Below are 24,688 nucleotides of genomic sequence, written 5' to 3' on the forward strand. Positions count from 1 at the left end.
GCAACTGCCAGAGCAGGGCCAATCCAAAGCCAGGAGCCAGGAGCTTCATCCAGGTCTCCCACATAGGTGCAGGGCCCCAAGCTCTTGGGCTATCCTCCGCTGTTTTCCCAGGCCATTTGCAGAGAACTGGATTGGAAGTGGAACAGCTAGGACTTGAACCAGTGCCCCTATGGGATGCTGGCACTACAAGAGGAGGCCTAACCTACTATGCTATAGTGCTGGTCCCTTGATTTGCATTTTGCTAAGGACTAATTATTCTGAGCATCTTTTCACATGCTTGTAGGTCACTTTATATTCTCTTTGGAATTGTATCAAGTTCTTTGTCCATTGTAAAACTACGTTGTTAGTATTTTTGTTTTTATTTTATACATCCTGGACAATAGACTCTTTTTTTTTTTTTTGACGGGCAGAGTGGACAGTGAGAGAGAGACAGAGAGAAAGGTCTTCCTTTGCCGTTGGTTCACCCTCCAATGGCTGCCGCGGCCTGTGCATTGCGGCTGGCGTACCACACTGATCTGAAGCCAGGAGCAAGGTGCTTCTCCTGGTCTCCCATGGGGTGCAGGGCCCAAGCACTTGGGCCATCCTCCACTGCACTCCTGGGCCACAGCAGAGAACTGGCCTGAAAGAGGAGCAACCGGGACAGAATCCAGCGCCCTGACGGGGACTAGAACCCGGTGTGCCAGTGCTGCAGGCAGAGGATTAGCCTATTGAGCCACAGCACCGGCTGACAATAGACTCTTAGAGATGTAGTTTGCAAATATTTTCTCTCATTTTATGGGTTGTCCTTTCATTTTTTTAAACTTTTATTTAATGAATATAAATTTCCAAAGTACAGCTTATGGATTACAATGGCTCCCCGCCTATAACTTCCCTCCCACCTGCAACCCTCCCCTTTCCCGCTCCTTCTCCCCTTCCATTCACATCAAGATTCATTTTCAATTCTCTTTATATACAGAAGATCAGTTTAGGATATATTAAGTAAAGATTTCAAAAGTTTGCCCCCACATAGCAACACAAAGTGAAAAAATACTGTTGGAGTACTAGTTATAGCATTAAATAACAGTGTACAGCACATTAATGACAGAGATCTTACATGGTATTTTTAAAAAATTGATTTTCTATGCAATTTCCAATTTAACACCAGGTTGGTTTTTTTTTCCATTTTCAATTATCTTTATATACAGAAGATCGATTCAGTATATACTAAGTAAAGATTTCACCAGTTTGCACCCACGCAGAAACAGAAAGTGTAAAAATACTGTTTGAGTACTAGTTACAGCATCACTTCACATGGGACAACACATTAAGGACAGAGATCCTACATGAGGAGTAAGTGCACAGTGACTCCTTTTGTTGATTTAACAGTTTGACACTCTTGTTTATGGCATCAGTAATCATCCTAGGCTCTATTCATGAGAAGCCTTTAGGGTTTGCCGACTTTGATCTTATTCTGACAGGGTCATAGTCAAAGTGGAAGTTCTCTCCTCCCTTCAGAGAAAGGTATCTCCTTCTTTGATGGCCCTGTTCTTTCCACTGGGATCTCACTCACAGAGATCTTTCATTTAGGTTTTTTTTTTTTTTTTTTTTTGCCAGAGTGTCTTGGCTTTCCATGCCTACAATACTCTCATGGGCTCTTCAGCCAGATCCGAATGCCTTAAGGGTGATTCTGAGGCCAGAGTGCTATTTAGGACATCTGCCATTCTATGAGTCTGCTGTGTATCCCACTTCCCATGTTGGATCGTTCTCTCCCTTTTTGATTCTATCAGTTAGTATTAGCAGACACTAGTCTTGTTTGTGTGATCTCTTTGACTCTTAGACCTATCAGAGTCATCAATTGTGAACTGAAATTGATCACTTGGACTAGTGAGATGGCATTGGTACATGCCACCTTGATGGGATTGAATTGGAATCCCCTGGCACGTTTCTAACTCCACCATTTAAGGCAAGTCCGATTGAGCATGTCCCAAATTGTACATCTCCTCCCTCTCTTTTTCCCACTCTTATATTCAACAGAGATCACTTTTCAGTTAAAATTTAAACACCTAAGAATAATTGTGTGTTAATTACAGAGTTCAACCACTAGTACTAGAACAACAACAACGAAAAAATACTAAAAGGGATAAAGTATTACATTGTACATCTAGAGTCAGGACAAGAGCTGATCAGGTCATTGTTTCTTCTAGTGTCCATTTCACTTCACCTTTGCTGCTCAGTTGTTGCCGATCAGTGAAAACAAATGATATTTGTCTCTTTGGGACTGGCTTAATTCACTCAGCATGATGTTTTCCAGATTCCTCCATCTTGTTGCAAATGACCGGGTTTCATTGTTTTGACAGCTGTATAGTATTCTATAGAGTACATGTCCCATAATTTCTTTATCCATTCTACTGTTGATGGGTATTTGGGTTGGTTCCAGGTCTTAGCTACTGTGAATTGAGCTGCAATAAACATTAATGTGAAGATGGCTTTTTTGTTTGCCAAATTAATTTCATTTGGGTAAATTCCAAGGAGTGGGATGGCTGGGTTGTATGGTAGGGTTATATTCAGGTTTCTGAGGAATCTCCAGACTGACTTCCATAGTGGCTTAACCAGTTTGCATTCCCACCAACAGTTGGTTAGTGTCCCTTTTTCCCCACATCCTCTCCAGCATCTATTGTTGGTAGATTTCTGAATGTGAGCCATTCTCACCGGGATGAGGTGAAACCTCAATGTGGTTTTGATTTGCATTTCTCTGATTGCTATTGATCTTGAACATTTTTTCATGTGTCTGTTGGCCATTTGGATTTCCTCTTTTGAAAAATGCCTATTGAGGTCCTTGGCCCATCTCTTAAGTGGGTTGTTTCTTTTGTCGTTGTGGATTTTCTTGATTTCTTTGTAGATTCTTGTTATCAACCCTTTATCTGTAGCATAGTTTGCAAATATTTTTTCCCATTCTGTCGGTTGCCTATTCACTTTCCTGACTGTTTCTTTTGAAGTACAGAAACTTCTCAATTTGATGCAATCCCAAATGTTAATTTTGGTTTTGACTGCCTGTGCTTATGGGGTATTTTCCAAGAAGTCTTTCCCGGTACTTATATCTTGCAGGGCTTCTCCAATGCTCTCCAATAATTTGATGGTTTCGGGTCGTAGATTTAAGTCTTTAATCCACGTTGAGTGAATTTTTGTGTAAGGTGAAAGGTATGGGTCTTGCTTCAAGCTTCTGCACGTGGAAATCCAATTTTCCCAGCACCATTTATTGAATAGGCTGTCCTTATTCCAGGGATTAGTTTTGGATCTTTGATCAAATATAAGTTGGCTGTAGATGTTTGGATTGATTTCTGGTGTTTCTCTTCTGTTCCATTGGTCTATCCATCTGTTTCTGTACCAGTTCCATGCTGTTTTGATAACAACTGCCCTGTAGTATGTCCTGAAATCTGGTATTGTGATGCCTCCGGCTTTGTTTTTGTTGTACAAGATTGCTTTGGCTATTCGAGGTCTTCTGTGTCTCTATATGAATTTCAGCATCATTTTTTCCAGATCTGAGAAGAAGGTCTTCATTATCTTGATTGGTATTACATTGAATGTATAAATTGGTTTTGGGAGAATAGACATTTTGATGATATTGATTCTTCCAATCCATGAGCATGGAAGATTTCTCCATTTTTTGGTATCCTCTTCTATTTCTTTCTTTAAGGTTTTGTAATTTTCATCGTAGAGATCTTTAATGTCCTTGGTTAAGTTTATTCCAAGGTATTTGATTGTTTTTGTAGCTATTGTGAATGGGATTGATCTTAAGAAGTTCTTCCTCAGCCATGGCATTGCCTGTGTATACAAAGGCTGTTGATTTTTGTGTATTGATTTTATATCCTGCTATTTTGCCAAACTCTTCGATGAGTTTCAATAGTCTCTTAGTAGAGTTCTTTGGGTCCCCTAAATGCAGAATCATATCATCTGCAAAGAGGGATAGTTTGAGTTCTTCCTTCCCAATCTGAATCCCTTTAATTTCTTTTTCTTGCCTAATAGCTCTGGCTAAAACTTCCAGAACTATAGTGAATAGCAGTGGTGAGAGTGGGCATCCCTGTCTGGCACCAGATCTCAGCGGAAATGCTTCCAACTTTTCCCCATTCAATAGGATGTTGGCTGTGGGTTTTTCATAAATTGCTTTGATTGTATTGAGGAATGTTCCTTCCATACCCAGTTTGCTTAGAGTTTTCATCATGAAAGGGTGTTGTAGTTTATCAAATGCTTTCTTTGCATCTACTGAGAGAATCATATGGTTTTTCTTCTGCAGTCTGTTAATGTGTGGTGTATCATGTTGATTGTTTTGTGAACATTGAACCATCCCTGCATATCAGGGATAAATCCCACTTGGTCTGGGTGGATGATCTTTCTGATGTGTTGTTGCATTCTATTGGCCAGAATTTTATTGAGGATTTTTGCATCTATGTTCATCAGGGATATTGGTCTGTAATTCTCTTTCAATGCTGCATCTTTCTCCGGCTTAGGAATTAAGGTGATGCTGGCTTTATAGAAAGAATTTGGGAGGATTCCCTCTTTTTCGATTGTTCTGAATAGTTTGAGAAGAATTGGAGTTAGTTCTTCTTTAAATGTCTGGTAGAATTCAGCCGTGAATGCATCTGGTCCTGGGCTTTTCTTTGTTGGGAGGGCCTTTATTACTGTTTCAATTTCTGTCTCAGTTATGGGTCTGTTTAGGTTTTCTATGTCTTCCTGGTTCAATTTAGGTAGTTTGTATGTGTCCAGGAATCTGTCCATTTCTGATAGATTTCCCTGTTTGCTGGCATACAAGTCCTTGTAGTAGTTTCTGATGATTCTTTTTATTTCTGTGGTGTCTGTTGTTACGTTTCCTTTTTCTTTTTTAAGTTTTATTTATTTATTTTTTAAGTTTTATTTATTTATTTATTTATTTATTTATTTATTATTTTTTTGACAGGCAGAGTGGATAGTGAGAGAGAGAGACAGAGAGAAAGGTCTTCCTTTTTGCCACTGGTTCACCCTCCAATGGCCGCTGCGGCCAGCACATCTCGCCGATCCGAAGCCAGGAGCCAGGTGCCTCTCCTGGTCTCCCATGCGGGTGCAGGGCCCAAGGACTTGGGCCATCCTCCACTGCCTTCCCGGGCCATAGCAGAGAGCTGGCCTGGAAGAGGGGCAACCGGGATAGAATGTGGCGCCCCGACCGGGACTAGAACCCGGTGTGCTGGTGCCACGAGGTGGAGGATTAGCCTGTTAAGCCATGGCGCTGGCCATGTTACGTTTCCTTTTTCATCTCTGATTGTATTGATTTGGGTCTTTTCTCTTCTTCTTTTAGTCAGTTGGGCCAATGGGGTATCAATTTTGTTTATTTTTTTCAAAAAACCAGCTTCTTGTTTGGCTGATTTTTTGTAATTTTTTTTTTTTGATTCAATCCTGTTCTCTGATTTTAATTATTTCTCTTCTCCTACTAGATTTGGGTTTGGTTTGCTGCAGATTTTCTAGATCCTTGAGATGACTTGAAAGCTCATCTATTTGGTGTCTTTCCAATTTCTTGATGCAGGCACCTATTGATATAAACTTTCCTCTTAACACTGCTTTTGTTGTATCCCATAGGTTTTGGTATGTTGTGCTGTTATCCTCATTTACTTCCAGAAAATTTTTGATTTCTCTTTTAATTTCTTCTATGACCCATTGTTCATTCAGGATCATGTTGTTCAATCTCCATGTGTTTGCATATGCTCTAGGGATTCCCGAGTTGCTAATTTCCAATTTCATTTCTTTGTGGTCTGAGAAGCTGCATGGTATGATTCTAATTCTTTTGAATTTGCTGAGACTTGCTTTATGGCCTAGTATGTGGTCAATCCTAGAAAAGGTTCCATGTTCTGCTGAGAATGTAAATGAATTCTGTGTAGGATGAAAAGTTCTATAGATATCTGTTAGATCCATTTGGGCTATAGTGTCATTTAAATCTACTGTCTCCTTGTTGATCTTCTGTCCTGTTGATCTGTCTATCTCTGAGAGTGGAGTATTGAAGTCCCCCAGTACCATTGTATTGGGGTCTAAGTCTCCCTTTAAGTCCCTTAACAAGTCTTTTAAATAAACCGGTGCCCTGTAATTAGGTGCATATACATTGATAATCATTGTATCTTCCTGTTGAATTGATCCCTTAATCATTATATAGTGCCCCTCTTTGTCTCTCCTAACAGTTTTTGTGGTAAAGTTTATGTTTTCCAATATTAAGATGGCTACGCCCGCTCTTTTTTCATTTCTGTTGGCATGGTATATCTTTTTCCAGCCTTTCACTTTCAGTCTGTATGCATCTTTGTTGGAAAGAGGTGAGGGGGGGTCTTCCATCTGATAGTTCACTCCCCCCTTGGCTGCAACTTCCAGAGCTGTGCTGATCCGAAGCCAGGAGCTAGGAGCTTCTTCCTGGTCTCACACGTGGGTGCAGGGGTCCAAGCACTTGTGCTATTTTCTACTAATGTCCCAGGCCATAGCAGAGAGCTGGATTGGAAATGGAGCAGCCGGGACTCAAACCGGCACCCACATGAGATGCCGGCGTTTCAGGCCAGGGCATTAACCTGGCTGGGCCGGCCCTGTAACTTTCTTCTTTTTCAACACTGTTTTTTTTTTTTTTTTTTTCAATTTTAATTTTTTTTTTTGACAGGCAGAGTGGACAGTGAGAGAGAGAGAGAGACAGAGAGAAAGGTCTTCCTTGTGCTGTTGGTTCACCCTCCAATGGCCGCCGCAGCCGGTGCACTGCGACTGGCACACCGCACTGATCTGAAGGCAGGAGCCAGGTGCTTCTCCTGGTCTCCCATGGGGTGCAGGGCCCAAGGACTTGGGCCATCCTCCTCTGCACTCCCGGGCCACAGCAGAGAACTGGCCTGGAAGAGGGGCAACTGGGACAGAATCCAGTGCCCCGACCGGGACTAGAACCCAGTGTGCTGGCACCGCAGGTGGAGGATTAGCCTATTGAGCCGCAGTGCCAGCCCTCAATACTGTTTTGGCTAATTGGGATCTGCTTGCAATTCACATATACCTTAAGGTATGTTTTGAATTTCTATAAAATAGAAAGTCTATTGTAATTTTGATAGGAATTGCATTGTAGATTGCTTTGGGCAGTATTGTGACAATATTAAGTTTTTCTTTTTTTAAGATTTATTTATTTGAGAGGCAGAGTTACAGACAGAGGGAGAGAGAGAGATTGAGAGATTTTCCCATCCACTGATTCATTCTCCAAATGGCCACATTGGCTGCAGCTGGGCCAGTCTTAAGGCAAGAGCCATGAGCTTCCTCCAGGTATCCCATGTGGGTGCAGGAGCCCACACACTTTGGCTGGCCATCTACCACCGCTTTTCCAGGCCATTAGCAGGGCGCTGGATTGGAAGTAGCAGCCAGGCAGAGGTTTAACCTACTATGCCACAGCACCGGCCCCAAAGTTTTCTGCTCTATGAGCATGGAATGTCTTTCCTTTATATCTTTAAAATTTTTTTTTTCTTTTTAAATTTCATTAGTATGTCTTAGTTTTCAGTGTATAAGACTTTCACTTCTTTGGCTAAATTTATTCCAAAGTAAACACTTTTTTGATGTTATTCTACATGAAATTATTTTTTGTACTAGCTTTTTGAGTTGTTTATTGGCTAGTACAGGAATTCAACAATGTTTTGTGTGTGTGTGTGTGTTTTTAATTAACTCAGTTTTTTTGTGTGGACCATTTGGGAATATTCTACATATCACAGTGTCTGTAAATGTAGTTTTACTTTTTTTCCCCCCAAACTGAATATTATTCCTTCTTCTTGCCTACTTTGTAATATGAAATAGGTATTCTTATCCTATTCCTGAAATTAATGGGATAGCTTTCATGTAATGTAAAGCGGACTTTTATAAATTCATAACTGTGAATTTTTATAAGTATTCAATGTGTTGAGTATCTTTCATTTTGAATTTGTTGATTTTTTTAAAAGATTTTTTATTTATTTATTTGACAGGTAGAGTTATTGACAGTGAGATGGAGCCACAGAGAGAAAGGTCTTCCCTCCGTTGATTCACCCCCCAAATGGCCACCACGGCTGGACGAAGCCAGAAGCCAGGTGCTTCTTCCTGGTCTCCCACATGGGTGTAGGCGCCCAAGCACTTGGGCCATCCTCCACTGCCTTCCTGGGCCACAGCAGAGAGCTGGACTGGAAGAGTAGCAACCGGGACCAGAACCCTGCGCCCATATGGGATTCTGTCGCTGCAGGCGGAGGATTAGCCAAGTGAGCCACAGCGCCAGCCCCGAATTTGTTGATTTTTTAAATGATATGATATTGAATTTATCAAACACAGTTTTGCATCAATAGACACATTTGTGTGTTTTACCATAACGTAGTGTGTAACTGATCAACATGTTGAACTCCCTTTGCATTCATGGGTTAAATTTTGCCTTGTCATGGTGTATAATACTTCAATGTGTTATTGGATTTGGTTTAATCTGGTAGTATTTTGTTGAGGGTTTCTACACCTATATTAAGAGATATTGGCCTAGAGTGTCCCCCCCACCTTTTTTTTTTTTGACAGGCAGAGTGGACAGTGAGAGAGAGAGAGAGAGACAGAGAGAAAGGTCTTCCTTTTCCGTTGGTTCAACCCCCAATGGCTGCTGCGGCCAGCGCACCGCGCTGATCCAAAGCCAGGAGTCAGGTGCCTTATCCTGGTCTCCCATACAGGTGCAGGGCCCAAGTACTTGGGCCATCCTCCACTGCACTCCCGGGCCACAGCAGAGAGCTGGACTGGAAGAGGAGTGACCGGGACAGAATGCAGCACCCCAGCCAGGACTGGAACCTGGTGTGCTGGCGCCGCAGGCGGATTAGCCTATTGAGCCATGGCACGGGCTAGAGTTTCCCTTTCTTGTGACATCTTGTCTGCTATTGGTATCAGGGTAATGTGAGCCTCATAGAATACTTTAGAAACATTTGTAAAGGGCTGACATGGATTATTCTTTTAATATATGGTAGAATTTGCCAGTGAAGCCATCTGATCCTGGCTTTTTCTTTGTCAAGAGTTTTTGATTACTGATTTAACAATAGTATTTACTTGTTTATTAAGAAACTCTTTCTGCTTCAGTTTTGGTAGAATTGTGTTTCTAAAACTTTGTACATTAACTGATAATAGCATTATTTTATAATTTTTTTTATTTCTGTAAGGTTGTTAGCATCTCCATTTTCATTTGTGATTTTAGTATTTGAGTCCTCTTTCTAATTTATTTTATCTTTTCAAAGAATAAAGTCTTGGGTTCACTCATTTTCTTTTTTTGGCACATCTCTGCAGGTTGATCAGTTGTATCATTACAATCTCTACCTAAATTCTACAGGCTTATTTTTGGGTAGCAAATGATAAACTGATCTTGTAGAAAAGTTCAAGGGATCCAGAATAGCTGAAACAAATTTGAGAAAGAACAAAGACAGATAACTTTTATTTCTCAATCTCAAAATTTCCTACAATGCTAATATAATAAAATTAATGTTATATTAGCATAGGATAGAAATACTGGTGAAGGGAACAGAATTTGTACTCCAGCAATAAACTCTTACTCTTATGGTCAATTCATTTTGATCAAAGGTGCCAAGGAGGCTCAAATATTCTTTTCAACAAATTATGCTAGGACAAATTGTATTGTGACCTAAATGTAGAGGTAAAATTATTAAATATCAAGAAGATGACAATGGAGGAAATTTTCATGACCCTGAATTGGACATACTTTGAAGACCCAATCTAAAAAACTCTATATAAGAAAAAATTGATAAACCAGAATTCTTCACATTCAGAACTTTTATAAATCAGAGGATACTAAAAGAAACCATTAGCAACTTTTGTGTAAACAAATGTCTGTACACCTATGGATAAGTTAAATGTAACATCCATACAATGTAATATAATTCAGTAATCAAAAAGTATTTAGTACTAACATACTACACTCTGGGTAAATCTCAAAAACATTATAAATGAAAGAAACCATATACAAAATGATTTTATTTATAAGAAATATCCAGAAACATAAAATCTATACACGTAGTAGAAATATTAGTAGACGTGTGGGCAGGATATGATAATAGATTAACTATAAGCAGGCAGCAGTGATGTTTGTTAGAAAATGGAAATATTCTAACACTGGCTTGTGGTAATGATTATACAACATTATAAATTTACTAAAAATAATACACAAATTATAACTGGTGACCATGATATATAAATAATAATTCAACAGAGTTGTTTTTAAAAAGCAGAGAGAAAAACTTATGATCCAAAAATATGGACTAAAAAAGGTGATAAGATCTTTGTTATTCAGAGATTCTAAGAAAATATAATTCATTTTATTAATAGTTATATCTCATCTTAACCTAATTTAGTGAAATACAATTACATTTCTCCCTCTGGGGTCCACAGAAGTAATGTGGCTCCAGGAAGACTTAAACACTCACATACACACAGTGAATATACTTATTTCTCAGTTTTTAGAATTATCAGAAATATGAATTCCGCCAAAAACATAGAAAACATAATAACATGTATTTATTTTTACAATTTTGATCTGGTTGTGATTTTAAGTACTTTAAAGGTTAGTGTCTGTGGGAATATACTTAATGTTCTGTTTAAGTAAGAAGTTGAGTTTCTTCGTTTGTTAAATAAGGATAGTAATAACTAACTTGTAGATGTGGTGTGAGGATTCAAAATATTGTGTATAAAACTATTTGCACATTGTAGGTGGATAACTAGTGCCAACTAATCCTCAATCTAGAGGTGACAATGAAATTTACCTTGGATTTTATTTTGAGTTTTCATTTTCCCCTCAGCATTTTACTTGTCTCCACTGGAGCAGAGACATATTTCACTTATCTTTCACACTCTGAACTTAAGTTCAGCAGGTTGGAAAGGAGTGCATTGTTTTGGAGGACCTGGGATACTCACATGGTTTACTGCAGTCTAGGTAGACGCTTTGAAATTGCTTGGCACACAGTTTTTTCACTTCATAGTCATCAAAGAATCTGCTGATACTCATTGCAAAGTTGTAAGTAGGAAGCATCATTAATACATTATTTACAAAGTTTCTGGTGGAGATGTGAAAGTCAGTCTCTGTGATTAAAAAGATAGATTATTTTCAATTAAACGAAAGTATGGGATATCCCAGAACAATAAACTCCCTCCAAATGGTTAAATTGTTCAGAGAGTTGCCAGTCTAGTGAATGATCCTAAAGTTGTTCACCTTGATAACTTGTGGTTTGGGTTTGTCAATTTACAGAGTTCAAAAGAGAAGCCTTTTCTAACAACATTCCATAGGATCTGTCTTCCTTCCTTGTTATAGCTCTCTTCTTCCTTCCCTCCCCCTTTCTCTCCTTCCTTCCCTCTCTTTCCTTCCTTCCTCCCACCCTTTTCTCATTTCCCTCTCTCCCCCACCTCTATTTCTCACATATCCCCTTAATAAAAAATACCGATTTCCAAAAAGTATAGGTTTTCAGATTGCTTTATATTTTTCATCTTAGGCCCTTCATCCTAATTTATTTAAGTTATTCCCCAGAAAAAGGGATAACTGTGTGTTCTTACCATGGTGTTTTATTATACTGTGAATGACGATACTGAAAATGGTTGAAAAGTAGTTAAACAAAGTAAGCTTGATGTAGGCAGCTGTACTATTAGAAAACAGGAAACTTCCAAGATACATGAAAGGAACAACACACCAGCAGTACAGCATAAGGATCAACAGTGTGTCTAGAAAGTGGTAATTCACAACAAATGCTTCCACTTCACAGAGTGTGAATACTCCCTGGGTTACAGAGCATAAAGGCAAAAGCAAAGTCAAAGACAGTGTGCAACATCAAGACAGAACACTCAGGAGAAATACTTCATTAGAACACAGGAAAATTCATAACTTACATCATTTTATTCATGTTTTTAAACCATCTTAGTTTATGAACCTGAAGTGAGCTAACCCATTTCTTCCTTAACAGAGAATATTCCAGTCAGCAGAATGACTATATTTTCATTTTTTCTCTTTGCTACAGTCTTTATTTTATTATTATTATTATTATTTTCCTCCTCATCAAAGTCAAATAAATTATGTTTGCATTAAGTCGAACTTTAGATTTTCCTAGAAAAAATGACTTAGGAAGTAGATGATTCAAAAATTTCTTTGGCTGCTTCATCACTTCTGTCACTTAAGACTGCATTCTGGTCTATGCTCTGAGCTTGTATCCATCTCAATAACTCAGGGCCTTGATTCTCAATTATTCTTTATTCCATCTGAGAATTAGGGGAGCACAAACTTAGAGTGGCTATATTAAGAAGCGAGAAACTCTAGAGCAATTAAAGAAAATGATTTTCCAAAAATCTTTGTGATACTAGTTGATAATTACAGTTTTCCCAAAGATATCAAGGTTGAACAACAAAATAATTACTTAGCAGGTTCACTAATAAAAGCAAAGGGTTAAACTAAGAAAACCTTTTTGAGAAGTTTACAAGATCCTCGGAAATAGTCTTAAACGAAGCATATGAAGATAATAGTAACCATAGGTGAAAAAAAAAAAAAGCTTTACAGCTGCAATTATAATCTGATTCCCCTTACACCAACTAACAGGAAATTACAAACTTTGAAATAAATGATGGGCAACCTAGGAGCACCCTAGTTTCAAGCCTTATGAGGTTTATGGATTCCTGAATTGGAACCTATTTCAAAGAAGATTTAGATCTCTACTTGGGGAAATGAAGAGACATACACTGTTATTAGAAAGGGTCTGACTTAATATGGACAAAATGTAAATTTTCCCTAAGTTAATATAAATAAAAATAGCAATGGGTTTTTTTGAGAAATAAGATAAGCTGATTCTAAAGTTTACTTGTAAACAAATATGTTAATATAAACAGGAAATTATGCAGAAGAGAATGAGGGAATTGAGAAACCTTAACCATAAATATATAGCTAAATTTTCATAAGACTACCATAATTAAAACAGATTGATAAGTAGCACATTACAGATATACTAATGGAACAGAATAAACAATATAAAATACACTGACGCATATGGTTAGTTAAGATACAATAAAAGCAGTGTTTTAACTCCGTGGAAAACAACGCGTTTTTAAAAAGATGTTAGAAAACTAGGTTAGTTCTTTAGGAAAAAAATCTGAATCACCGCTTGGCTCCTTATCTGAAATTAAGTTCATGAATAAGGGGAAACGGAAAAACATGAAACTGGTAACGTAAGCTGTGACTGATGCATTGTAACCTGAAGGAGAGGAGCTTCCTGATGATTTTCTAGAACTAAACTGTACAATGATGATAACAGCATAACTTTGAGGAATATTTCCAAATTAATATTGAATTAGCTATCCAATCCTTTGGTTAGGACAGTAATTTTAACACTGACTAGAATTTAAGTTTATCAAAAGACAAGCTTTGTCTGTTTTCCACATGCTATATTCATAATGCTAGCATGAGCTCAATGTTTATTGGATAAATAACAGACTTTTCTATTTATTTTATTTTATTTTATTTATTTATTTATTTATTTGACAGGCAGAGTGGACAGTGAGAGAGAGAGACAGAGAGAAAGGTCTTCCTTTACTGTTGGTTCACCCTCCAATGGCCGCTGCGGCCGGTGCACTGCGCTGATCCAAAGGCAGGAGCCAGGTGCTTCTCCTGGTCTCCCATGCGGGTGCAGGGCCCAAGCACTTGGGTCATCCTCCACTGCACTCCCAGGCCATAGCAGATAGCTCGACTGGAAGAGGGGCAACGGGGACAGAATCTGGCGCCCTGACCGGGACTAGAACCTGTTGTGCTGGCGCCACAAGGCGGAGGATTAGCCTACTGAGCCACGGCGCCGGCCAATAACTGACTTTTCTATGTTCAGGAAGGCAGCCTTTCAAATAGAAGGTTCATGTGTCATGAAGAAAGGCATACAGACTGAATGAGCAGGAAGGCTCACAACTCACCATCACTGGGAACTTTGCTTAAGAGAAACATTATTTGTTCAATTTTCTTAGGTCTCATGCATGGACTTATCTACTGAAGGCAGAGGATCTGACTAAACCCTACTATAAATCTCTTGAGGTGGCAGCTGAATAAGTGGTGGGGCAGGGAGTTCATTAGGGATTGGAGGCAGCAGTATACCTAGCTTAGCACTTGTCTCACCTGCATTGTGAATTTGACAGGTAGAGAAGAGATGCCAACAGTGCCTCTGATCACTAGCATAATGATGCATTTTTGCCTCTTGCTGGATGTACAAGTGAGTCCAGTGGGTGGCATTTCACAGAGCCAGAGCAGGGTAAGGGAGTGTCACATTTAAGACAGTAAGTGGGTAGTAAAGTCAGAAAAGCAAGTAAAGCCAAGAAGCCATTTGGAGAACCCCAATCTGAGAATCATGAAGGGGAATCCTGGGTGGAAGACAGAGCTACCAGATCAAAGGACAGAGAAGTTGTTATCAAATTCAGAGTAAGATTCTTAGAGGAAGTTGCAAATATGAGAGCAGAAATAAGTGGGGGGACCGGCACTGTGGCACATTGGGTTAACGCCCTGGCCCGAAGCATATGGGCTGCTCTGCTTCCTGTCCAGCTCTCTGCTATGGCCCGGGAAAGCAGTAGAAGATGGCTCAAGTCCTTGGGCCCCTGACCTCGCATGGGAGACAGGGAAGAAGCACCTGGCTCCTGGCTTCAGATGGGCGTAGTTCCAGCTGTTGCAGCCATTTGGGGAGTGAACCAATGGATGTAAGACCTCCTCTCTGTCTCTCCCTCTCAAATAAATAAAATCTTAAAAAAAAGATATTGTACATCCTCTCAAGCTCATTGTCTCTACCCTTCTCCAATGTCTAAAATTCATTACTGAATTAAATTCTGCTTTGCAAACCTTGCTAGGTATGAGGGTATGAAAATGGGTAGGTGAATGTGAATAGCAACAGGAATCCTTATCTAGATCTTAAATCTTAACTTTGTCACGTTTCAACTTTACCAGGGGGATCAGCATTGGGAATTAGTGGGCAGTGGTGAGGGACAGATAATAGTCCTTACACTTTCACAGAATGTTTTCTGACAGTGCAAAATGGTGAGAAAACACATAGGAAGCCAATTTAAGACAGATTTTGCAACAAAAAATATTCTTCATGAAAGAGAATGTTTGCATAATGAGGTTTCTACAATATATTCTCTAGTATAACCAGTCAACGTAGTTTCAAATTTTGATATGTTACCTTTAGGATGCAATTAGTTGAATAGTTTTATTTTGGGGGGGGGGAACGTAAGGAAAATGACTCTCCATGTAATTTCAGGTAACACTCACCAGTAGTAAGCAGCAAAAAATGAAGAAACTGATGAGATCCCACAACAAAGCAGAAAGCCAGTAAGTAAGTACATAGACCCCACTCACGAACTGGATGTGCTTTGACTTATTGACTCTCTCAATCACTGTCTGAAGACAAAAGTTACCGACCACAACGGAAATGCCAAAAGCCAAACATAATACTATTTGTAATCCATTTGTAGGCCTATAGAAGATGAAATAAAAGTGAAAATGCTGATATCAGTAGATATTTTCAAATGGATTTGTCCAGATAGCAAGGGAACATCTTAAGATTCAATTCCAGTAAAAAGAAAATCATACATACACCATGTTAGAACCATAGACGGGAAGAGGTTGAGGCTTGTTGGAGACTGTAATGGAGGCATTTAAGCCAGAAAGTGACATAAAAAGTATGTTGTCTAACACTGCTAGGGATGTTGCAGCTGAATGGTATGCTTCATTATTGAACAAAATAGTAAGTACTGTTTTATCTTCCTCAACCTTAATGGAGAATGCAATAATGCAGAAGTCATGGCACTCTTTATTTTGCATTAAGTAATTCTTTACATTACCTAAAATAAAGAAAGAAATCAGTCAATGAGTCAACATGTAATATATCACCTACTACATATGTTGAAGAGGAAGGATCAAGAACATTTTTGTCACTGCCTTTTAAAATTTCCTATATTGGCTATTTCAAATCTTTTATCTTTCTACCCATCACTGATCCCTACAACAATCTCACAGATATAGTCTATAAGCTGACAAAAATTAAAAATTATTGCTATTTTCTTATCTAAAACAAAAATGTTTTGTTTTTAAAATTGTTTTGGTTGCTTAAGTTATTTTCATTTCCACATAAATTTTTGGATCAGTCAATTTCTGCAAAAAAGTCTAGCTGAATTTTGATGAGATGACACCAAATCTATAAATTTCAGAGGAACTACTATCCTAACAATATTCAGTCTTCTAATCCATGACCCAAAATGTCTCTCTGTGTATAGAGATTTGTTCAGTTTTCCTCAACAATATTTTGTGTACAAGTCTTTCATTTCTTTTCTTAAATTCATTCATGTATTCTTCCTTTTGATGCCTTTGTGAATTTTTGTCACCTGTGTTTTCTTTCCCCAGGAATCTTCCATTTCATTTAAGTAGGACTGTAGAAAAATCATGACTGAAAACTTTTGGAGTGTTTCTTTCATTTACATTTAATATAACTATTGATGTGCTAGGATCTATATCTTCCATTTTGCCATTTGTTTTCTGTGTGTCTTATTTCCTTTTGGTGCCTGTTTGTTTATCCATGCCTTTTTGTTTTAAATATGTGCTTTAGACTTTACTGTTTTAAGTTCTTTGTTGTCGCTGTTTGACTATTTAAAATTTTTATTTATTTGGAATGTGGGTAGAAAGAGAGATCAAACTTCCATCTGTGGGTTCACTCCCTAAGTGCCGGCAACAGCTGGGGCTGGGCCAGCCATCAGCCAGGGGGGCCAGGAACTTTATCTGGGTTTCCCACACAGGTGGCAGGTCCCAAGTACTTGGACCATCATCAGCTGCCACCCTCCACTGCACTCCCGGGCCACAGCAGAGAGCTGGACTGGAAGAGGAGCAACCGGGACAGAATGCGGTTCCCCGTCCAGGACTAGAACCCGGTGTGCCAGCAACACAGGCAGAGGATTAGCCTATTGAGCTGCGGCGCCAGCCTCTTTACTATCTTTTATATTTACTTCTGTAATTATCTTTACCAATCAGTGCTCTTATTTTCTTAATATGTGTCAGTTACTGTCAAGTTTCTTCACCCAAGAGTGAACAAATCCCTTTAATATTTCTCATAGATAGGAAAGTTTGCTAGTGATGAATTCTTGCAGTTTTTGTTTACAGGGGAATGCCTTTCTTTTTAATTGTTAAAGGAGAAATGTGTTGGGTTATAGGATTCTTGGTTGGTAGTAGTTTCTCTTTTAACACTTTGTGTCATCATACTGTCTTCTTATTTACATAGCTTGATAAAAAGTCAGCTGTTAACTTTATTGATGATCTCTTATGCGTGATAAGTCATTTTCCCCTTCTGCATTCAAGATTTTCTCTTTTGACTTTTGCCATTTTGATGATATATCCAGGTTTGGATATCTTTGAGTTTATCCCATTTGGACTTAATCTTATTGTGTGTGAACATGAATGTTTTTGACTAACTCAGGGAAGTTTTCAGTTGTTATTTCTTCAAATAATTTTCTGCCCCTTTATCACTTTCATCTCCTACTCCAATTATACATATGTTGGTGTGCTTGATTTTGTCCCACAGGTCTCAGAAGCTCTATTTCACTTATTTTTCTTCTGTTCCATCTATGGGATAGTCTCTATTGATTGACCTTCTACCCTAAATTTAGCTAATCCATTCTGTCAAATCCAATCAGTTGTCAATCTTCTCCTGTAAACTTTTCATTTCGGTTGTACTTTTCAACTACAGTAAATTTGGTTTAAAACATTTGTATTATTTTATTACTATTTTCATGAATATTACCATTTTCTTAGTTGCCATTTTCCCTTTAATTCTTTAGACATATTTCCTTTAGTATTTTGAAAATATTTGTAATAGCTGATTTCAAGTCTTTGTCTGCTAAGTCCAACATTTGCCCCCTTCCTTAAGTACATATTCTGGTGCAGGTTTATATATCATACTGTAACATTTATGTACAAATTAGTTTTCTAGGGATGCCATAATAACGTGCCACAGACTGGATGGATTAAATAATAGGAGTTATTTTCTCATAGTTCTGGAGAATATAAGTCTGAGATCAAGGTATCTGAGTTGGGTTTCCTCTGAGGGCTCTCTCTTTGGCTTTTAGATGGCTGTCTACTCTGGGCATCTTATATGAGTTTTTCTCTGGTGTGCATGTCAATGTCCCAATTTCCAGTCATATTGGATTAGGCCTCCCTAATGACATTTTAAGCTTAAAAAAAAAACACCAAAATTTCCTACAAATACAATCATATTCTGATAATATTTCAACATATAAATATGTGAGGGTGAGGCAAACTTCATCCCATCCCTTCCCCTTCTCTATTTGTTGTCATCAAAAATTGAATATTGTGATAAATATTGTCACAACTTTGGCAAACAAACTCCTCTGTCTTCCATGTTTGTTCTTACTCTTAAAAAAATCACTCCTCATTTGTTTAGTGACTTATGTGATCCAATTTTGTAGACACTTAATCTTCCAGTGTTCAGTCAATGATTTTTATTCAATGGACTTTAAAAAAATCAGTATTCTAGTTCTTATTTTTTATGCATATCTTCCAGGGATCAGTCTTTGGTCAGTACAATTTGGTGACCAGCAAAACAATTTCCTTAAATACTTTGAGCCTGAAAATCTTTCATACTTTGCAAAGTAGATCTTTACATGAAGGCAAACCTTCAAACTTCATACAGTTTACAAGTCAGCTTCAACTTTCACTTTCTGCTTGTACAGGCCTTTTTTTTTTTAAGAATTATTTATTTTATTTGAAAGAGTTATATACAGAGAGAAGGAGAGGCAGAGAGAGAGAGAGAGAGAGAGAGAGAGAGAGAGAGAGAGAGAGAGAGAGGTCTTTGATCCACTGGTTCACTCCCCAATTGGCTGCAACCACTGGGGTTGTGCCGATCTGAAGGCAGGAGCCATGAGCTTCTTCTGGGTCTCCCATGCGGGTGCAGGGGTCCAAGGACTTAGGCCATCTGCTGTTGCTTTCCCAGGACATAGCAGAGATCTGGATCGGAAACAGAGCAGCCAGGACTCGAACTGGCATCCATATCAGATGCTGGCGCTGCAGATGGTGGCTTTACCTGCTATGCCACAGTGCTGGCCCCTTGTACAGGTCTTTAACTTTGACCAGAGGTGAATAACTCTGAGCTTTCTCCTTCCCCAGTATATTTTTAGCTATGTACACTACAATTCTAAACCATCTAGACCCCTTACAACATAAGGCCTTTTCATTTTTATTTTTAAAAAGAATTATTTTTTATTTATTTGAAAGGCAGAGTTAGATACAGACAGAGGTCTTCCATCTGCTGGTTCATTCTCCAAATGGCTGTAATGACTGGGGCTGGGCCAGGTCAAATCCAGGAGTCCAGAGCTTCTTTCAGGTTTCCCACGTGGGTGCTGGGCTCAAGGACTTGGGCCATCTTCTGCTTTCCTGGGTGCCTTAGCAGGGAGCTGGATTTGGAGTGGTACAGCCAGGATTTGAACTGGAGCCCACATGGGATGCTGGCACCCCAGGTGCAACCCTAACCTACTGTGCCAGAATGCTGGTCCCAATATAAGACCCTTTTGGAATTCACTGGTTATCTAGGTCTTCAGATGGAATCCTTTTTAACTTTTGGCCAGGCATATATATTTTCCCAACTGAAATAATAGCTTTAGCCAGGTGTGATGTTACCAGCAGACTGCTTTTGTTTTTAGTAATATTATGGGCACAGAGCTTGTTTGAAAGAGCTGTGTTGAAATCCAATAATAACAATGCCTTAGGAATGGAGTTTGACAGTGGGCTTTTAGTTGACACTGTTTTAGAGATAGGGCTTTCAACAGATCTCCAGAGAGGTCAGTCCTTTCTGTAAACTGCAGAGCTGCTGGCTTTTCATGGATACCTTACCACTGAGTTTAGAAGAAAGGGTGATGGGAATAACTTTCAGTTAAAATGTTGCAGGCCTTATTTTAATGAAATTGAATTTTTATTTTAATGAATTCACAGCCAGACCGAATTTATTCAAGGAAAATTAACTTGCAGAGGTCAACCAACTGCCAGTGTGCACACAGACCAGTCATGTAGCAGAAGGCCTAGAACCCAGCATGCTGGGCCTTTTTATATCTTAGGTGGGCTGTAAGAACTTTTGAAATACATTAATTATACATGCCAGCTCACAGAAACTCTCCATTAAATTTTTATGTGCATGGTCATCTTGAATTTCACTGTTTCATATGGAGAAAATAGATCTAACAAACAGATTAAATATACAGGGTCAAAAACAAAGGACAGAGTCACTATTAGAGGATATAAGGTGCTGTCCAAAGGAGGAAGGAGTTTTCCCATGGAGAGACAAATAGAAACTGACAGGAGGGGTTTGATAATATTCACGTGGGCATTAAGGCCTGGCCAGGTATATTGAGGCCCAGTTCTAGCTATCTCTTTACATGTGATACTGGAAGAGACATCATAATGGAGGGGTGTGAACCTGTTGACTTCTATTACCTAGCTGGCCTGGGAGAAGAGCTGGCCTGAATATGTTAGTTTTTAATAGGTAGCTCTGCCTGAAATGTTATTGACCTTAGAGGCTGTCCCCTCAACAGCAGTGGTTACTTTGAAGCTGCGCAGAGTGAAGGGATTTTTCAGTTTAGGGACCAACAGAGTCTGCAGCTCTGACCCAGGGGTCCTTCAACCCCCAGGGCAGTTCAGTTTCCAGGGCTCTTCAGGAGCTGCATTCTGTCACGACAAAATGCTTGAATTTTAAAACTGTTCTCCAACTGTTTGGCTGCTTTCATGGGAGAATGGGTTAATTCCATGTTTTCAGAAGTTCACATCCTACATCTCTGGGTGTTGGGGCAATTTGTTACACAGCAATAGATAAATAATAAGCTACTGAAAGGGTTTTTAACATTAATAATATTATATAATACAGAGAGAATGTATTTTGTATGGTTTTTACTTGTGTTATATATTGAAAATTATAAATTATTTACAGTTATTTATAATACCTTCAAAGACTTAGTTCTAATGAGTGAGCCTACTAAATCTTCAGCCACTTGTTTTTAGAATGGCCAAAATAATAAAGGACAGCTTTCAGGTCTTGGAGTCAACATTTTACCTGTGAGTTCAGAGAAATATCAGTATTCTGGTTAGAATAAAAGTTCTATGCTGTCACAACAATATAGTATTTTGGTTCTGAAAGGTAATGCAATTAGCCGAAAGACCTCCTACAGTCAAATCATGTCCATTAATTATTGACTTTTGTTGCCAATTATCTTGAACTGTACATTTTTCTTCTGATTTAACTGCCTCTGTAATACTGGTAATTAGTAGGAAAATAAACGAGTAACTAAAAACCAAAGTCCTTTCTTCCAAGATATACAAAATAGTCTTCTTATACCCCCTCTATGGATCTTACCTGGTATTTCCCGTAGTTCTTGATTCTTAGACTTTAGAAAAATCTCAAGGTTCTGTATGAGTTTCATAGACAAATCAGAATTTCCTGAAATTGAGTAAGGCACAGTGGTTCGACCATATTGACTCAAATCCATTTTCCTGGCAGGTACATCACCATGACCTAAATCCAGACTTATTAAGAGATATGTAGTGACAACTGAAATTACTATTATCTGTAGCAACAGCAACTTCCAGTTCCGCAAACTGAATAGTGCCCTTTTTATAAACATGGAACAAAATTGCTGGAAGTAAAGTGGAAACTAAAAAAGAGGGAAACAACATTACAGTAGTTAGTGACCCAAGTAGGATATTCATGTTGAAGCCTATTAATATAAATCCTTAAAAATAACATGGTGAAAATATACACATATAAAACAAATGTATGCTTTGATATGAGCCCAAGAAAATAACAATTTTTAAAATATTTTATTTGAAAGGCATAATTACAGGCATATATATATTTCTTTTTTCTAAAAAGATAATTTATTTATTTATTTATTTATATTTTGAAAGACAGAGTTACAGAGAGGCAGAGGCAGAGGCGCAGAGAGAGAGAGAGAGAGAATCAATCTTCCATCTACTGGTTCACTCCCCATATGGCCATAAGGGCTGGAGCTGAGCCAATCTGAAGCCAGGTGCCAGGATCTTCTTCAGGGTCTCCCATGTGGGTGCAGGGGTACAAGCACTTGGACCATCTTTTACTGCTTTCCCAGGTGCATTATTAGCAGGGAGCTGGATCATAAGTGGAGCAGCCAGGACTCAAACTGGTGCCCATATGGGATGCTGGCACTGCAGGTGGCAGCTTAACCTGTTATGCCAAAACATCAGCCTCTTACAAAATATTTTATTTGTTTAAGGTATTAAGTAAAAGGATTGAGACCTGGCTTCTGATATAATTCTACTGAAAATCTTAAGAAAATGATTTTTTTTCATGAAAATATTATAGTATTCCTGATTAGAAAATCAAAATTATATCTATTATTTAATGTTAAAACATAAAGTTTCTATTTTCTCTGCCTTATAAGGAAAAATCTTATACAAATATGTTTTGCTTGGTTACTCTAGTTTATATAAAGTGAGAAAATGTCCTTACTTTGATCAATAAATGTCTTCTATTTTTTTGAAAGGCAGAGTTAGATAGTGAGAAAGAGAGACAGAGTGAAAGGTCTTCCTTTTCCATTGGTTCACCCCCCAAATGGCCTCTACAGCTGGCGTGCTGTGGCCGGCGCACTGTGCTGATCCGAAGCCAGGAGCCAGGTGCTTCTCCAGGTCTCCCATGCGGGTGCAGGGCCCAAGCACTTGGGCCATCCTCCACTGCACTCCCGGGCCACAGTAGAGAGCTGGACTGGAAGAGGAGCAACCAGGACAGAATCCAGTGCCCCGACCAGGATTAGAACCTGGGGTGCCGGCGCCGCAGGCGGAGGATTAGCCTAGTGAGGCGCGGCGCCGGCCAACAAATGTCTTCTGAGTACAATATTCATAACTATTGGTCTTGTCAGAACTGAACAAAAAGTAAATTTATAAGGAGAACCTTCAAAGTTATTCTGAGAACTGACAATAATGAGGGTACACATTGAAATAAGACTTCAATTAACAATTAACTAAACTAAATTTTAAAAAATGAGAGTAGCTACTGTGATCTTTATCTAGAATCTATTTCTCCTGTATCAGATTAATGGAGTTATAGTACTAACTAGTCATCTGGTTAGCTAAACTTCAAAGATTTTTTAAAACTTAGATATAAACATGTGAACATCTTATACCGCAATCAAACACATTAGGTTTATAATTCTAGCGAATATGCTTACCCCAGTATTAAATTTAATGTTAGCAATTTCATTCAAGTTGGAAGAAAGTGGTCTCTCATAATCTATTGGCATATCCATACTCTGCTTCTTGTCTCGTTTTATGTTTTGGGTTTTCAAATTAGGGGAGTGGATAGCCTGAACATTCCATTCGGATGCTGCCAGCTTATTGGCCCTATATACACACACATATACACAAAAAAAGCAGAAAGCAGTTTGTTTTAACCATATCCTCAAACTATTTCTTGAAGAATGTTGAGATTTCATATTTGAAATACTAATGCATCTTTCTCATTGACTGGACAGAAAAGCACTGTATAGAAGCAATCTGGTAACAGTAATTTTCAAGAAACAAGTCTGAGAAGTACTGCCAGTCACTGGTAAGGTTTCTATCACTGCAATGCAGCATGAGAGAAACAATGATAATATGTGGTGTTTCATTAACCTGAACTTACTCAAGTTAAATGATTCTCATTTAATTAAAGATAAGCTTCTTTTTTGGGAGATAACATGTTTTTCTTATTTTATAAAATGATGAGAACAATGGAATAGTAAATTTAAAAAAAAGGTCTTCACATCTTCCATTACTGCCTGCATTTGAGGCTGGATCTTTGAGTGTGGATATTTGAGAATGAATAGATATACATAATTCATTACAATCTAAGGAGAGAAATGCTGAGTACAATATTAGAAGAAAAAAAGATGACAATATAGTGGGAGAGTGGGAAAATTGATTAGATCAGTAGAAGTGGTAAAACACTTGGTGGAAAATACAGTTATTTAAAAGGTATATTCTAAAATACAGAGATATCAAAATCATTTAAACACTTTCCTGATGGTAGTTATATGGAATACAACATGAGTTATCTTTTGGTTATAATGGATAATATTGCTATGAATATGTGTGTACAAATATCTCTTTTGACAACCTGCTTTTACTTATTAAAAAATTTAACCAAGGACATCAAAGATCACTATGGTAAAAATTACAAAACATTAAAGAAAGAAGTAGAAGAAGACACACAAAAAAAATGGAAAAATCTTCCATGTTCATGGGTTGCAAGAATCAATATCATCAAGATATCCATACCACCAAAAGCAATTTACAGATTCAATGAGATTCCTATCAAAATATCAACAATATTCTTCTCAGATCTAGAAAAAAATGATGCTGCTGAAATTCACATGGAAACACAGAAGACTCCAAATAGCTAAAGTAATCTTATTCAACAAAATCAAAGCCGGAGGCATCATAAAACCAGATTTTAAGACATACGACAGGGCAGTTATCATTAAAACAGCCTGGTACTGGCACAAAAACAGATGGGTAGACCAATGGAACAGAATATAAACTCCAGAAATCAATCCACACATCTACAACCAACTTATCTTTGACAAAAGAGCCAAATCAACCCCTGAAGCAAGCATAGTCTCTTCAACA

General features: G+C 38.3%; 1 protein-coding gene across 1 annotated transcript in view; it reads right to left on the bottom strand.

The window, feature by feature from the left end:
* Positions 1 to 24,688, bottom strand: part of LOC133750441 (phospholipid-transporting ATPase ABCA3-like) — a 183,709-nt gene that overhangs the window by 36,253 nt on the left and 122,768 nt on the right. Inside the window, 6 exon segments of the mRNA XM_062180047.1 lie at positions 10,915 to 11,054; positions 11,535 to 11,763; positions 15,268 to 15,476; positions 15,597 to 15,843; positions 21,405 to 21,702; positions 23,251 to 23,422. Coding sequence (XP_062036031.1) covers positions 10,915 to 11,054; positions 11,535 to 11,763; positions 15,268 to 15,476; positions 15,597 to 15,843; positions 21,405 to 21,702; positions 23,251 to 23,422 — 1,295 coding nt within the window.

This window comes from Lepus europaeus, chromosome 21 (genome assembly GCF_033115175.1).
Source record: "Lepus europaeus isolate LE1 chromosome 21, mLepTim1.pri, whole genome shotgun sequence".
NCBI lineage: Eukaryota > Metazoa > Chordata > Mammalia > Lagomorpha > Leporidae > Lepus > Lepus europaeus.